Source organism: Cotesia typhae, unplaced genomic scaffold (genome assembly GCF_013202065.1).
Source record: "Cotesia typhae breed Kobodo isofemale line unplaced genomic scaffold, CoteBio_Ctyphae contig_48, whole genome shotgun sequence".
NCBI classification, from domain to species: Eukaryota; Metazoa; Arthropoda; class Insecta; order Hymenoptera; family Braconidae; genus Cotesia; species Cotesia typhae.
In genome coordinates, this window is record NW_027423756.1 from 5106847 (window position 1) to 5122493 (window position 15647).

Here is a 15647-nt window from a genome sequence, read left to right on the forward strand (position 1 = left end):
CTTGGATTGACTATCGCAAGGCATTTGACTCAACTCCACATGAGTTGATTTTATATCTACTCAAATGCCTGGGAGTCAATCCCGAAATAGTGGAATGCATTCGGCGTACAATGCAGCTCTGGCGAACGCGTTTTCACATTGGAAGTGGAAACGCATTGCACGTAACCGGAGTTGTAGAGTACAAACGAGGGGTCTTCCAAGGCGATTCCTTGAGCCCTCTGCTGTTTTGCATTTCACTGCTGCCTATATCTGTTGCTCTCCGTAAAACTCGTGGGTACTCTGTGGGGCCTCCGGGTGATCGAAAATATTCGATCACCCATCTGCTTTACATGGATGATCTGAAGCTATATAGTGCTGATGAAGATCATCTACAAGCAGCCCTCAACATCGTAGCAGAGTACACACGAGATGTCGGAATGTCTTTTGGGTTGGACAAGTGTGCGGTCGTACATCTGGCGAGGGGTAAGTGCTCTGATACTGGTGATGATGTCGAGTTAGTAGATGGGAGTGTCTTAAGACAATTAGACGCCGGGGAGTTGTATAGATATCTAGGAATGGAAGAGCACCGCATGCATGCGGTCTCTGAAGTCCGAACAACTCTCCAGAGCGAGTATGTTAGGAGACTCCGGAAAATTTGGTCCTCCGAACTTTCCGGCAAAAACAAAGTCTCAGCTACTAACATGCTCGCTGTCCCAGTCTTACTATACTCTTTCGGTGTCCTGAAATGGGCCCGAAAGGATTTACGAGATCTCGACATCAAAACCCGTAAGATCATTAATATGAATCGGAGCATGCACCCCAATTCATCAGTCGCCAGATTATACCTCTCCCGGTCCATCGGTGGGAGAGGTTTGCAGAGTTTGGAGCGGCTTCACGACCGTTTGGTCCTGGGTTTAACACACGAAGTTGTCAATTTCACTGCAGACGAGGATGACTTTCTTATACAAATTGTACATAAACATGAAAATGCGCATAAGGGGTCATTCTTGTATAAGGCAGCAATATATGCGGCAAGAACCCTTGGTCTTGGAGAAATAAACGCTCTTATGGAACTCCGAAAGGAGGAATTTAAGAGCGTCATCAGGAACGCCGAGGAAAAACTACTCCTTGGCGAACTGATGGACAAGTCCATGCACAGCGTGTTCTTTAAACACGTGCGTGATCATGGCTTGTCCATCCAGCTGACGTTTTCCTTCTTAAAGTCAGCGGGCCTGATGTCCGAGACTGAAGGGTTCATATTTGCCTGCCAAGATGGTGTCATTAACACTCTTGAGTACCGTAGCAAGGAGCTCCAGGTGCAGCTTCCGAACACGTCCTGTAGGAGGTGTAGACAACATCCGGAGACGCTTATGCACCTTTTGTCGGCATGTCCAGTGCTGGCGAGAGGTGCATATATCCAGCGTCACAATGCTGCCCTGAGAGTACTGTACTACTATCTTCGTCATTGCTACGGTATTGACATGACACCAGTGCTGCCTTATTTGCCAGGAGATATTCCCCAGGTTGTTGAGAATGACAGTTGCAAAATATATTGGAACATGCCATTTGCAACAACCCGGCGGATAGATCACAACAAACCTGATATTATGCTCTTCGACAAGGCCACTCGTGACATTTATGTCATTGAGTTCTCGGCCCCGGCTGAATACAACATCTCAGCCAAAGAAGAGCACAAAAGACAAATATATCAGGATCTCCTGTTTGAAATTGGCAAACTTTACCCAGGTTACCGTGTCAAGCTTGTCGTCCTGATTGTTGGCGTCCTAGGAGGGATGAAACAGTCTTTTGTATCCTCACTTGCCAAAGTTCCAGCTTGCTCATCAAAAGCTGAGTTCTTGGCAGTTAGGATGCAGAAGGCTGTTTTACTTGGTTCTCTCCGTCTCTTAAGGGAAATGACTTTGGCCTGCTGTGATCACTAACCGCCTTGTTGTGCAGAGTGGTCCAGCAGTAACGGATGGAGCTCAGGCTGGGCCCTCGGAGAATCGGACCCCGGGGATAACCCCCCTGAACATTTAATAGCAAAATAATAATAATAATAATAATAATAATAATAATAATATGGTTAATTATTGACAATGGCCTAGTCATTGACACATGGAATTTTAATGACATTAAAGTTAGCTGTCACTTAGAAATTTTTTCATTTTATTTCACAAACAAATTTTTTTCGAAAAATTATTTATGAAAAATTGCATTTTCAGTTTTTTAAAATTTTTAAATGTCAATTTTTTTAATAATTATTATTGTCATAATTTATTTTTTATAAAAATTATCAACTATCTGCTAAATTAATTGTCATGGAATTTTATTTTAATTAAAAAAAAAAAACAAATCAACTCTAATGAATTAATAAATATAATTTTTGAATTATAAATTTAAAAAAAATTGGTTTTTTGAGAACATTTAATTTTTTTAATTAGAAGAAAATTGCAAGTGTCAAACAACTAGGTCAGTGTCAATAACTGGGTCTTTTACCTTACTAATTAATAGATAAATCATTAGTATTGAGAAAAATATCGAATTGCTTGAAATCCATCAGTAAGTTTAGAAATGGTAGTTCTTCAAAATGATCAAAATAGTAAAAATTATGTTTTCAGTGAATTTATTTATGTACAACTTTCGATAGAAAAAAAGATAGCTAATTTTTTATAGATTCATGAAAAAGCTCATGAAATTACTTACAATTTGACGTATATAACGTTAACTTCTTGACAATTATTAGTTATTTTATCGAAGTTAAGAGTTCACTTAAACCATTTTCAGGCAATGTGTAATACATTCTACTGGTGTATGTTAAAATAAATTTCACTCAATGTCAAACAAAAGTTATTGAGACAAGATGATAATTCATTCTATAAAATCTACCTTCCATTTCGGGTGTAGCCGAATGGCGTTTTTTTTTTTTTTAATTCTATTATTTTTCATCTGTACTTTAATTAATATTCATTAATTTTTTAGATACTATACAATTCTTTTAACTCAAATTATTGCAGCAAAAAAATCTTCTTAAATCAACTATCATGAAACTGAAATTCGCAGACAATTTTTATCATTTTTTTCTTTAATTAAATTAAAATTAAGAAAATATTTTTTTTAATTGCACTTACGGTTTTTCAAATCTTCTGCATGTAAATTTTTTGTTCAATAATTTTTTCAGATGGCAGATGTCGGATGTCGGATAAATTCATTTTCATATACTAATTGCTAAAATTGAATAATTTTTTCACTTAATTTATAGAGCACGTCGAGATTTTAAATCAGAAAAAACTTTAGTACAAATTTGCATTTAAGTAAATTTTTTTCGTTTCTTGCCGACTTCTATTTTTTTTTCGTTAATCAATTTTCAAGGATTAATTATTAATTAATGATACTGAAGTTAACCGACGTTTTTAATTTTTTGATTTTTTTTAGCAATTAAATTAGAACAAAAAAATATTTTTTTTAAATTTCACTTTCAGTTTTTAAAGTTTTTAACAAATGACATTTTTTTTTCTTTTTTTTGTAGTCAATTTTTCAATAAAAAATTTTTTTTTAATTTTTAAATGTCGACTAACTTAATTTTCATTATTAATTAACTGAAAATTATAGATGTGGAGTAATTGTGAATATTGAAAAAGCAATATAGTTTCATTAAAAAAAAAAAAAAAAAAAAAAAAAAAAAAATTAATTTTTTTCTAATCCAAGTCTCTCCATCTTTTCCATTCTCTAATTTCAACTCCCCACTATTTTTCACAATGAATTGGTAGATAGGCTTTTCCGCTCACGTATGTTCTCTAACTCCCATTCCAGAAATTTCAGACGTGCTTCAGTCAAAGTTGTAGTTCTAGAGACTCTACCATAATCAATAGAATTTATAAGTGCTAGACTAGACAAAAATTTGTTAAGCTTAAACAGTAACACAAGTACTTAAAAATAAACAAAGTCATCAGATTATTGTAATGTATAATAAATAATTATTTTTCTTGTTTGCTTAAATTTGAATTAGTCATAAATTTTATATTTTGCAGGACGTCAGTGAGAGATTGAGGTTAGTTATTCTGTCAATAATACAAGTATATATATATATATCAGCAACAACAATTCCTTGAATTTTAAATAACCACAACAAATGTAAGGACTCAAAAATAATAATTGTCAACAATTATAAAAATAGATGAGTAAAAACAACATAAAAATGAGTATTTTGAATAAATTACGAAATTCATGTGGCTGGCGAAGTGGTGCTAAACAAATGTCAATTGATGCAATGATACCAATATTTGCCGTTCCGGCAATAACCATTGTTGCTGCTCAAACTGTTTATTTTACAGTGATAACATTTATAACAACGCCAGTTATTATTTATCACCTGGATCACAACTTTCTCAGATTTTTACCCAGATCGAAATTTTTTTTCGTGTGGACGATCACCAGTGTTGTCATGATGTTGCTAGTTTTTGAAATGTGTGTTGTGCCTCTATTAGAGATTTTACCAGAGGAGAATGTAGTTTTTGTAGCCGCAGTTATTGGAGGCTTTTTTTGTGGACACAAAACCAAGAAAAATGCCGATTGTTTAGCTCAGGACGGAGCAGTAGGAGCGGTGGCTCAAGAATTGGAGTTAGAAAAAGGTATCAATGGTACTGAGGGTGATGAATTTTGCGTAACGTGTCGCAAAAAAGCACCACCACGTGCATATCATTGTCGACTCTGTCAAACTTGTGTGCTCGGCAGAGAATATCATTGCAAATGGTAAAGATATTTTTTTTTATTATTTATAAAGTCCCTAATTGTTTTAATCAGGTCCAAGGGAATGTATAATTATAATAATCAGGTTGATCAGACCACAAATGCATTGTTGACAATTATTTCACACTTTAATGCTACGCTTCGTCGGACATCCTGACTTCTTCAGGCAATCTAAAAATACATACATCAAATAAATAAATTATTTCAATAAAATAAGTCAAATGTCTTAAATTACATCATTACAATGCATATAAAATAATACAATATTCCATAAAACAGATTACAAAATTAAATCTAAACATTTTCAATTCACATAAAATTTTTTCAAAACAATTAATAATATAAATACGTAACAATATCATCAACATACCATGAGACATGAATATCAACACGTTGTAAGTCCAAAAAAATTTTTAGTTTGAAGAAAAAATTTTTTTTGCATTTCTCGACGTTTCAGATAAAAATAAGTTAATTCCTAAAAAAAATTTTTTTATACACCCTTATGGCATCCGAGATAGATCCCGGGAGCCATAAAAGCGAATAAAAACAATTTTTTTTGGGAACCAATGTATTTTTGTGTGAAACGTGTAGAAATGCAAAAAAAATTTTTTCTTCAAACTAAAAATTTGTTTGGACTTAAAAAAAAAACAGAATTTTTATTATACGCCCTTATGGCTTTTTACCGGGACCTTTTGCCGGTATACGTCCTTATGGGATCTGGAACGCGATATGATTTATTTGATATAATATGATTAATTAATTAATTATTAATGAAGGTAAAAAATAAAGCACTTATGGAATTTATTTTTTTTGTCAAGGCTAAACTGTTGCATCGGAGCCAATAATTTAAAATGGTACCTTGGATGTTTATTTTGTTCAACATTGGCCTTTATATATGGGTCTAATCTCACGATGACAAGTGTGTGTCATCCTTTTATTCTCATTGGAACTCTTTTACTGCCCGATGATTGTAGCGATGTCTATCATCAACTAGAGTAAGCTCGTGATTTATGATCATATTGCTGGTTAAAATTTCTTACTACTGAAGGTAATTTTTCATTGATATTTGATGTCTTTTTATGAATTTTTAGCCTCGCACTGTGTTTTGTGTCTGCCGTCTACAGCCTGATTGTGGGATTAATAGTTTTCAGTTATTTAATATACCATTTATGGCTGATATATCTGGGCACAACAGCAAACGAACGAAGACGTCTCACCTCATCTGATAGCCACCCAACAAATTATAGATTACTTACAAGCATTGCACAGCTAGTCTGTTAATTAATAGGATTAAAAATGCGGTTGTTAATTACTTCTGCCGTCAATGTTAATTTAAGTATTTTTATATTTTATTGTGATTAAAGTATTTTACTTTTACTGTGAATTTTTATAGTTAATATAACAATTTAAATAATAGCATTTATAATAAATTTCTAGTAATTATTGAGGTAAAAGACAAAATTAACAAGTAACTGATGATAACATTTATATTTTATTCGAACAAAACTTAAAATTATATTTTTGTATGAATGAAATATGTAACAATAATGTGTACATAGTGCCAAGTTATTTATTGATACTCAAAAGTTTCATTAGATCATACAATAATAAATTGAATTGTACGTCGCACTTAAAATATGTTAAGCATAAATTAAAATAAATCTACAAAAAATTTAACTTCAAAGTCTATTTAAAAAAAAAAAAAAACGCATACACTTGTAAAAATAATTAATGATTAATCAATAATAACGCCCCGATGCTGAGGAGCAAAATCAGGAATCACTGACTGTACTAACTGTCTCAGTTGATCCTTTCGTTTGTCAGTCTCTTCGACTTTATCCAAAATTTGTAAATATTTTTTCCATAATTTAAAGTAAGTCGATTTTAGTTTTTCGTTATAAAAATTAAAAGCTACTTCTTGATTATTATTGTTAATTATTTTCATTGAAAGTGTATAAGCTAACCATTCGTTGTAATAACTTTTTTTCAGCCAATTGTTGTAATGATCAACAGCAGTCTTGTATATTTTTCTATTATCTCTCGTTAATTGCAGCCAAATTTCAAAAACCCTCCAGGTGAGATTTCTGTTATAAATATCAATACTGAGTTCCATTTTAATTTGTATTTCTCGTTCAGTTTCAGACTTCCATTTGATAAACGTTTTCCGGAGAATAGATAAATCATAGTGTCTCCCAGCTTTATTTATATCATCGTGTACTGATTGTACAAAAGCAATTAGCGGGCGAAGAATATATCGGCGAAGTAAATACTTCCGATAAAAGTCATCAGCTTTCTGCATCGCTTTTTTGAGTTTTTCAATATTCAAAGCACGTTCTCGTTCTTCTTCATGGCGACGACGAATTTGTCGAGCTTTTTCTTGAGCTTCTAACTCAATTTTTTTTCGCGCTGCCTCTCTTTCGCTCATTTTCGCCATTTCTTCCCTTAATTTTTGTTCTTCCAACTTTTGTTTACGCTCCAACTCACGCCTAGCAACTCTTTCTCGCCGGGCCAAAGCTCTCGCTTCCATTCTCGCCAAAAAAATCGGTGGATTCGGTTTTGGTACACCGTCACTCAATACTTCTTCAACTTCATGAGAATCAATGCCTTCTCGCAACATTAATTGACGTAAAATCTTTTGAGATCTTTTTTTGTTATGAGCAAAAGCTCCTTTAGCGGTTTTTAGAGTTACCAGTTCGCTTAATTTTGATTCAACTTGAATTTGCTGTAACTTCATGTCTTGGATAAGTCGATTTTGTTCAGCCAACTTAGATCTCTGCTCGTCAATAACTTTCTTTTGCATTTTCAGGTGATTCGCAAACGTTGCAGACACATTCGAATTTATTTTTGCTTGAGCATTAACCAAATCTTTTGTATCAACTGACATATTCTTCTTCTTAGTACATCTCAAAACATTTTTCTGCTTATCTTTAATTGCACTTATAAACAATTCTATTTTTTTTACATCCTCAATTTCGTACTCTTTCTTCTTACTTTTGTTTAAAAATTTCATTTCATCTACCAACATTCTCCACCTGTCAAAGTATCGCTTCATTTGACTCACTGAATAAATTCTCTCTAGCTTTGATTGTAACAATTTCAAACGCTTTGACTCTCTAGCATGATTTAAAAGCTCTTCGAATACATTTTTCAAAATTTCACGGTTCTCTTCTTTCAATCTAGCCGACGATGGCTTGTCCTTAATCGTCACCGAAATATCTCCCGAGTGTTCTTCAATTTTTGGCTTAATAATTTCAATCTTTTGTACGTTAAATTCATTTGTGTACTCGTCATTTTGCAGATGTCTGCTTGTTCGCACTTGAAAGTTTATTTTTTGAGTCATAGTTTCAAACGGAGGTAAATCTACAGTTTCTTCTTCTGGACCAAATATCCATTTTCTGTAAAAACAATTGCAATTAATAATAAGTATCTTAAAAATTAATCTTTAAAAAAATACTTACATTTTTTGCTTTCGATCCCGGCATAAAATACTCGCTGCATCCATTAATTACCTAGAAAATTAATTTAATAAATTATTTGTTTAATTTATCTCTTCTTAAATATAAAAATGAAGTTAGCCGACATTTCAAAATTTTTAGCAATTTTTTATTGAAAAAATTTCAATCAAACAATTAAAAAAAAAATGTCACATGTAAAAAACTTGAAAAACTGTAAGTGCAATTTTTTATAAATATCTTTTTAGTTGTAATTTAATTAATAAAAAAAATAAAAAATTTTCAGACGTCTGCTAACATGTCATTCTTAAATCTAAACTTACCTTCTACTTTTTAACTCTTAAAATTTATTTAAAATATCTCAACAATATAATATATAATTTGTCGATTAATAAATTTCATTCGATAATTGAAAGACTATACCAATAAATACTTATTAAATCTATTTGTAACCTTGGTTACATGATGACTAATTATAATTACACCCAATTGTAAACAAACAAACATAAAAAAAATTATATACTTTTATTTTTATGGTTTTCTATTTTAAAATAAAATTTATGTTTTTAATTATTAATAGTGAGTATTTAAATTTTTATTGTTGTGTCCTTATTTACAAAAATATACTTTTCGCGAGTTATTAATAAAATTTATTGTGTAAATTTCCCGCTGTCACTTGTCATGTGACCAGAGATTTACACAAAGCGCTCCCTCTAGTATTTAAACTACGTATTAACTATACGCGATACCTCTTTCCTTCTCTTATTTTTTGCTTTTTAGTAACTGTCAAAGTCTGTTTATATATTATTCTTATTCTTATATATTATATTTGTATATTGTCTCCCCGACAACGTCATCCTCAGCGCGCATAAGCGAGACTAGTGAAAAAAATCTAACAAAACGTCTACGGGAAAGTTAAGAGTGTTGGTATATTCCTGTCAAAATTTTCAGCAATGGTTCATTATTATCCTTACATCCTACTTAATTGAAGCTTGTAACCTAGTGCTCTGTAAAATCAAAATGGCCACAAGTTTTTATTTTAAATTCAAGGTATTACTCCGTTTATATTTCTTCAATTTATAGTTCTATAAATCTTAATATTTATTTTATTAGATAGTTTTTTTTACTGTTACAGAGTTTATTACATTTGCCCTAGATTTGTGTTGAATAATTTTTAACCCTAAAATTAATGATTACTTCAGTTTTGTTGATAAACAAATTTTATAAATTTTTTTTTTTATTTATTTTTTTTTTTTTGTAATTTTCAGTGGCTGTAGAAAAAACAGTGGAACCTACAAGGTTACATGAAATTTAAGGTTACTATTTGTTAGAGATTAAAACCATGGATCCAAGGGGCCCTCAAAGAGCGGGGGCCCCTATAAACCTAACTACCATTACATCAACAATAGCAGACGTTGATAAATCCTTACTGGACACTGTTGTTGATGACAATTGGCATGGAGTTGGTAGTACAGTTAAAAATAACAATCGTTTGCTGTTTCTCACTGTAAGTTATCATTATCACAAAATTATTTATTTATTATGACACTGAAGTTGACAGACATTAGAAATTTTTATATGAAAATTAATTTAGCAGATATTTATTAATTTAAAAAATTTTTTTAACAAATAAATGATGGCAAAAAAAAATATGACATGTAGAAATTTTAATAAATTAAAAATCCAATTTTTAAAAAATAATTTTTTGGAATAAATTTTTTTGTTAAAAAAAATTTTAAAATGGTCAAGTGATTGCTAACTTTAATGTCATAATTTTTATGATACTGAAGTTGACAGACATTAAAAATTTTTTTAGAATTTTATAGCAATTAAATTATTAAAAAAAAAAAATATTTGAAAAGTGAAAATTACATGTGAAAATTAATAAAAATTACAAGTGAAAATTTTTAGAAGCTTTTTATTATTGTAATTGATTTGTTAAAAAGTTAAAAAAATTGACAGTTATCAACTGATTTCATTATCACTATTTGATAGCAAAAAATTTTAACTGACCATATATTTCAGGTCGAATATGTAGACGATAATCAATCACGAGACTATTCAAAAGTATTTTCACCATATGAGCAGGTGTCTTTTTATTCACCGAGAGCTCCGTCACCGCTCTCGGATTTCGAGCACAGCCAAGTGAGCCCGCTGGACCCGAATATGAGTTCAACGGCGAGATACTCACCTACGCCAGTACCGCAGCTTCCATCTCTATCATTTCCAAACTCCGTAGTCGTTCTTCCTGATCCACCTTCCCCGCTTATTATACCAAGCGATGGTCATGCTAGGACCAATATAAATAACTATATTTCTAGTCACAATAATACTATTCAAAATGTAGTACAATCCGCTGACAATACAACCATTGATTTTGTTAACACTGATGTCCATGAAGAAACTTTGGTAACTAGTGTTGATGGAGAGTTGATTTTAATGCGAGGACCTAATGTTGAATTAGAGTCTACGTCGTCGTCTTCGTCCTCGCAATCTGCTGACACTGCTGCAGCTGGTCCATTGATGCTTGCGGAAATTCCTGAGACTGAGTTCACTTTGACCAGAGACTTTTTGGTGATGCACGACGAGGATCAACTAAATGTTGTTAATTCATTGGCTAGTCAAAGTGGAGGAATTAAAGAGGAGCAGATAATTATTGGTGATCATATGATAGGTGAACATCAAACAAAATTGCTGGAATTTAATAATGACGATCCAGTAATTCCACAGGAACAAGTTATAGGGAAAATTTTAAAGAACAATATCGAGTCTGCAAAAATAATTCCGAGTGTTCCAGCATCGGGTAAAATAATACTGAGGAAAAATAAAAAACAAATTCGCAATAAAACAACATCAGGTAAGTTCTTATTTAATAAATTTTTATTAATCTATATTATTAAAAGAATAAGAAAAATTTTGTGTCAAAGATAGTAATATGATAAAATTGTTTTTATTTAGTGAAATTTAGTGACATTGCAAAAGTCTTGATTTGAATTTGTACCTTTTCAAGATTTCATATTATTCTCACCGATAGTCAATTTATTATGATAATTATTTAGACTGCATTCAAAAATTCTTTATCTCTAGATACATAATTAAGAAATGACCTTGTATCTTGAGAACGATTGACGTTTTTAAAGATATAAGTTTACCACGACATTACACTCATCGAGACCTTTCATTTGAGTACCCACATCAATTTTTCATATATTTTATATATTTATATATTTCACAAATACCATATATATATATATATATATATATATATATATATATATATATATATATATATATAATATATAAAAAATGCCATGTGGGTACTTAAATGAAAGCTCTTGATGAGTGTAACATCGGGATGAGCTTATATCTTTAAAAACGTCAACAGTTAGGTTAGTACAGTGCAATTTAACAAAAGTTATTTATTAATAAAGCAAAATTTTATTTATTTATAGTAGTTTACAAGTTACGGCAGTCACATAGTGATTGCAAGATTGCTAGTAATAATTAATTGGATTCAATTATTATTTTTTAGACTATGAAGAGTGTGTCTCTCCGGCTTGTCTAAAATCTGATGAATGTACTTGTCGGAACGTTCGTACAATTTCTGATCAGCCTGTACCATCGAGAGCGGTAGCAACTTTGCCTGGGTCTTATCTTGCAATAAATAAATTGCCATCAACTCCAGGTATTGGTGAACCCATCGGCTATTGTAATTACGGAGTATTTGCTAAAAGAAATATTCGACAACGTACTCAGTTTGGGCCTATTGAAGGAGTACTGTATCCTTATAATGGAGAGTCTTTTAAAAATGATCAACTACCTTTGCTTTATGAGACAAATGATGGACATTTACTAAAAGTTGGCGTATCAGACGAAAATACATCTAATTGGATGCGATTTGTTAGACCGGCTTTAACTTATGATGAACAAAATTTAGTTATTTGTCAGCAAGCTGACGGAATTTTCTTTCTCACTACTCGTAATATTTTATCAAAAGAGGAATTGAAAGCGGGTCCAAGTTCACAGTATGCTTCGCGTCGTGGTTTGACTATACTTGAATCTGATTCATCGTTGAAAGACAAAGAAATACCTCATGATGACAATAATATTAATGAGTGGCAGTTTTCGAATTGTGAAGAACCTTTTAAACCCATTGAAAAATTTGAGTCTTTATACATTCAATACAATGAGAATGGAGTGGATAACAAACCAGATTCTGAGCAAAATAAATCAAATTCACCGTCAAACAACAAAAAATTATTAAAAGTTGTGGATAGTCAAACAGTGCTGTATTCTTGTCCACAGTGCACAAAAGTATTTCCACGAAGCTATAGCTTGAAGCGTCATATGCACATGCATCTTAGTTCTAAAACTCCCCAAAATTATGAATGTTCAACATGTGGTGAAAATTTTCTTCATCCTTACAACCGAAGTCGACACATGAAAATATTTCACAATGACGAAACGCGAGAGAAAGAAAACACTTGCGAGAGTTCCAGTGAATATAAATGTAAATCTTGTAATTTGACTTTTAAAAAACTGTCTCTGTTAAATATTCATAAATTAATACACGAGCAGGATGCAAATAAAGATGACGGATCTTCAACATCGTCATTGTCCTCGGCATGTCCGCAATGTGAAGTTACATTTAACGCTTGGCATGATTTAATAAATCACGTTTCTTCAAAACATGGCCGTGTTAAGTTACCAAAAGTAGCCAATACGTCTAAAGTAAATAAGAACAATAATAATAATAATAATAATAATAATAATAATAATAATAATAATAATAATAATAATAATAATCAGGTTACTCTGCCGATATACAAATGTACAAAATGTTACAAACGTTTTGCAACACGAGTTCGTCTTCAACAGCATTTTTTAGTCCACGGCGCAGAGGATCAGAAGCCGCTGCCGTGCAATATCTGTTGCAAAAGATTTATGAATAATTCGGCGCTGTCATGTCATTTGAAAACTCACCGACAGGACAAACAGTTGTTTGAGTGTCCGATGTGCCGTAAATTATTTAACCAAGTTCTGATGTTGAAGGAGCACATCGAGACACACAGAGGCGAGGACGGTATATTTAGTTGTCCTCACTGTCCACGCACATTCACCAAGTACTCAGTAATAAGAAAACATATCAGAGCACACCATTGCGAGCGGAAACACAAGTGTCAGGTTTGTTCAAAACCATTTCCAACAATAGACAAATTACGTATGCATTTATTGCGTCACTCGGATCACAGGGAATTTCACTGTGCTAATTGTGGAAAACAATTTAAGCGGAAAGACAAATTGAAGGAACATATGACGAGGATGCACAATGCACAGAAAATAAAACGGGATCAATTGATAACACAGAGTAATAATAATAATAATAATAATATTAATAAAAATAAAAATAATAATAATAATAATAATAATAATATTGATAATAATAATATTAATGATAATAATAATAGTCAGGCGAAAAAATTTATACCAAAAGTAAATCCGACGGATTACAATCGATTTATTTATAAGTGCCATCAATGCCTAGTGGGTTTCAAACGACGAGGTATGCTTGTTAATCATTTGGCTAAACGGCATCCTGACGTTTCACCGGATTCTATTCCCGAGTTAAATTTACCCATTTTGCGACAAACTCGTGATTATTATTGTCAGTACTGTGATAAAGTTTACAAAAGTAGTAGTAAGAGAAAGGCTCACATTATGAAAAATCATCCTGGAGCAGATTCGGGTTTGCACAATTCTACATTCAGTCAAGCTGTTGGAAGTGTTTCGACAGTTCCGCAAAGTTGTCAGTGGTGTCATAAACAGTATGCCAGTAAAGTAAGTATTTAATTAAGGGGGAACACCACTGTGACGATCGAAAAAAAGAGGTGATTTTCGAGAATTTTTTTGACAGGGAAAATAAAGGAATTTGGGGATCGGATTTTTTTTTAATTATTAAGGGTACATTAAAGATTATTGTCCTAAATTTTTATAAAAAAATATTTAATTATTACAGAGTTATTAAGAATCTCGTAGAATACTAGAAACAATTTTCCCTTTTAAAAAATTAAAAAAATTTTTATTTTAAAAATTTTTTTAGCCGGGTTAAAAAACAAAAAAAAAAACAGTAAGAATAATGAAAGAATTTTCAATCAGTCGCTATTTTTTTTTAAATGAAAATTTTCAAAATTCCGTACGTGCAACGATAACTACATCCTTACTGATTAAAAAGCAATTTGGGTTTTTATTTTTAGATGATCCATTTTTGAGTTATCGAACCGACCATGGAGGGGGAAATTTTTTCTAGCGCTTTACGAGATTGTTAATAACTTTGTAATAATTAAATATTTTTTAATAAAAATTCAGGATAATAATCTTTAATGTACCCTTAATAATTAAAAAAAAATCCGATCCCCAAATTCCTTTAATTTCCTTGTCAAAAAAATTCCCAAAAATCGATTCTTTTTTTCGATCGTCACAGTGGTGTTCCTCCTTAAAAATGTATTCAATTATTTATTTAACTAAATATTTTATTATTTTTAAAGGCAAAGTTACTACAGCATCAACGTAAGAAACATGCGGCATTATTAAATCCAGCTGATAAAATTCCCCGTCCAAGAAATCGTTCTTCATCCCAACAAAACAATTCATCAACACTTGATGACAATAATTTTATTATGTCTGATTATATACAAGGATACGATACTGACGTCGATTTTATTAAACCTAAAATGCTTAAAATGTCTGAGGATACTGATTTTATTGATAATGAGGATGATGATGACGGTGACGATGGTGATAATCACAATCTAGAGCTCGCTGGCGAGCAATTTATTCGTATTTGCGATATACGTTGAAATAATAACAATATTTCTACGTGATAACGTAGAATTTTTATTAACTTTTATCGAGATATGAATCTCGTTATTTTAAATTCAGCGCTTTGTTGTTGTACGCTGAAAAAAAAAAAGATTTATAAGACTTTTTGCTGCTCTTAGGCAGCTACAGTCATTGCCGCTGCATGTTCAGCTGATATCAAGGCAGAATACAAAAATATATAAAACAACGAATATCAATAACTCACCAATGGTGAAAAAAAAAATTGAAGAGATAAATAGTTGAATAGAGTAATGGAGATTAAATAAATAAGAAAGCCAAAATAAATGAAAAATTTACTGGAGAGGAGTTTAAAAAATAAATATGTGCACATAATTTGTTGTTGGCTCTGACGTGAATGTCAGTGCTCGCCCTGACCAGGGTGGTTGTCAATTAATTGTCTGAACACGCGCGCGTATAATTGAAAATTACTTTGATAATAATTGTCCAAAAAATTTATCTGAATACAAATGAATCAAAAACTATTTTTTTTTTTTTTTTTTTTTTTTTTTTTTTTAAGCCATAAATAACAAATTTTATTTTTAATTTTAAAACTATTTGCTAATATTGTATAAATTTTGCGAACAGACTAAT

The 15647-nt window shown here is 31.5% G+C and overlaps 3 protein-coding genes across 4 annotated transcripts; 2 read left to right on the forward strand and 1 right to left on the reverse strand.

The window, feature by feature from the left end:
* Positions 1-3778: 3778 nt before the first annotated feature.
* Gabpi (zinc finger DHHC-type palmitoyltransferase GABPI) lies at positions 3779-6402 on the forward strand. 2 transcript variants are annotated; one of them, XM_074246487.1, is made up of 4 exons: positions 3779-3935; positions 4008-4728; positions 5544-5720; positions 5817-6402. In XM_074246487.1, exons 2-4 carry the CDS (start codon positions 4154-4156, stop codon positions 6004-6006), a joined length of 942 nt encoding a protein of 313 aa, XP_074102588.1. In that variant the 5' UTR covers positions 3779-3935; positions 4008-4153; the 3' UTR covers positions 6007-6402. The 2 variants fall into 2 exon arrangements, with proteins under 2 accessions (XP_074102588.1, XP_074102589.1); XM_074246488.1 differs by having other exon boundaries at positions 3798-3940.
* Positions 6403-6459: 57 nt separating this feature from the next.
* Positions 6460-8656, reverse strand: LOC141529786 (uncharacterized). Its single transcript, XM_074246486.1, has one exon. The coding sequence runs from the start codon at positions 8063-8065 to the stop codon at positions 6461-6463; it is 1605 nt and encodes a 534-aa protein (XP_074102587.1). The 5' UTR covers positions 8066-8656; the 3' UTR covers position 6460.
* A 323-nt stretch (positions 8657-8979) lies between these two features.
* On the forward strand, positions 8980-15572 carry LOC141529649 (uncharacterized). Its single transcript, XM_074246293.1, has 5 exons — positions 8980-9227; positions 9446-9684; positions 10203-11034; positions 11710-14015; positions 14723-15572. The coding sequence occupies exons 2-5, from the start codon at positions 9520-9522 to the stop codon at positions 15032-15034; spliced, it is 3615 nt and encodes a 1204-aa protein (XP_074102394.1). The 5' UTR covers positions 8980-9227; positions 9446-9519; the 3' UTR covers positions 15035-15572.
* Positions 15573-15647: the final 75 nt, after the last annotated feature.

Bases quoted from the DNA above. Each gene is read 5' to 3' on its own strand.
- Gabpi (XM_074246487.1), top strand. From the start codon at position 4,154: ATGAGTAAAAACAACATAAAAATGAGTATTTTGAATAAATTACGAAAT. The intron at 4,729-5,543 runs GTAAAGATATTT...TTTTTTGTCAAG, and splicing joins AGAGAATATCATTGCAAATG to GCTAAACTGTTGCATCGGAG. The intron at 5,721-5,816 runs GTAAGCTCGTGA...ATGAATTTTTAG, and splicing joins GATGTCTATCATCAACTAGA to CCTCGCACTGTGTTTTGTGT.
- LOC141529786 (XM_074246486.1), bottom strand. From the start codon at position 8,065: ATGACTCAAAAAATAAACTTTCAAGTGCGAACAAGCAGACATCTGCAA.
- LOC141529649 (XM_074246293.1), top strand. From the start codon at position 9,520: ATGGATCCAAGGGGCCCTCAAAGAGCGGGGGCCCCTATAAACCTAACT. The intron at 9,685-10,202 runs GTAAGTTATCAT...CATATATTTCAG, and splicing joins ATCGTTTGCTGTTTCTCACT to GTCGAATATGTAGACGATAA. The intron at 11,035-11,709 runs GTAAGTTCTTAT...ATTATTTTTTAG, and splicing joins TCGCAATAAAACAACATCAG to ACTATGAAGAGTGTGTCTCT.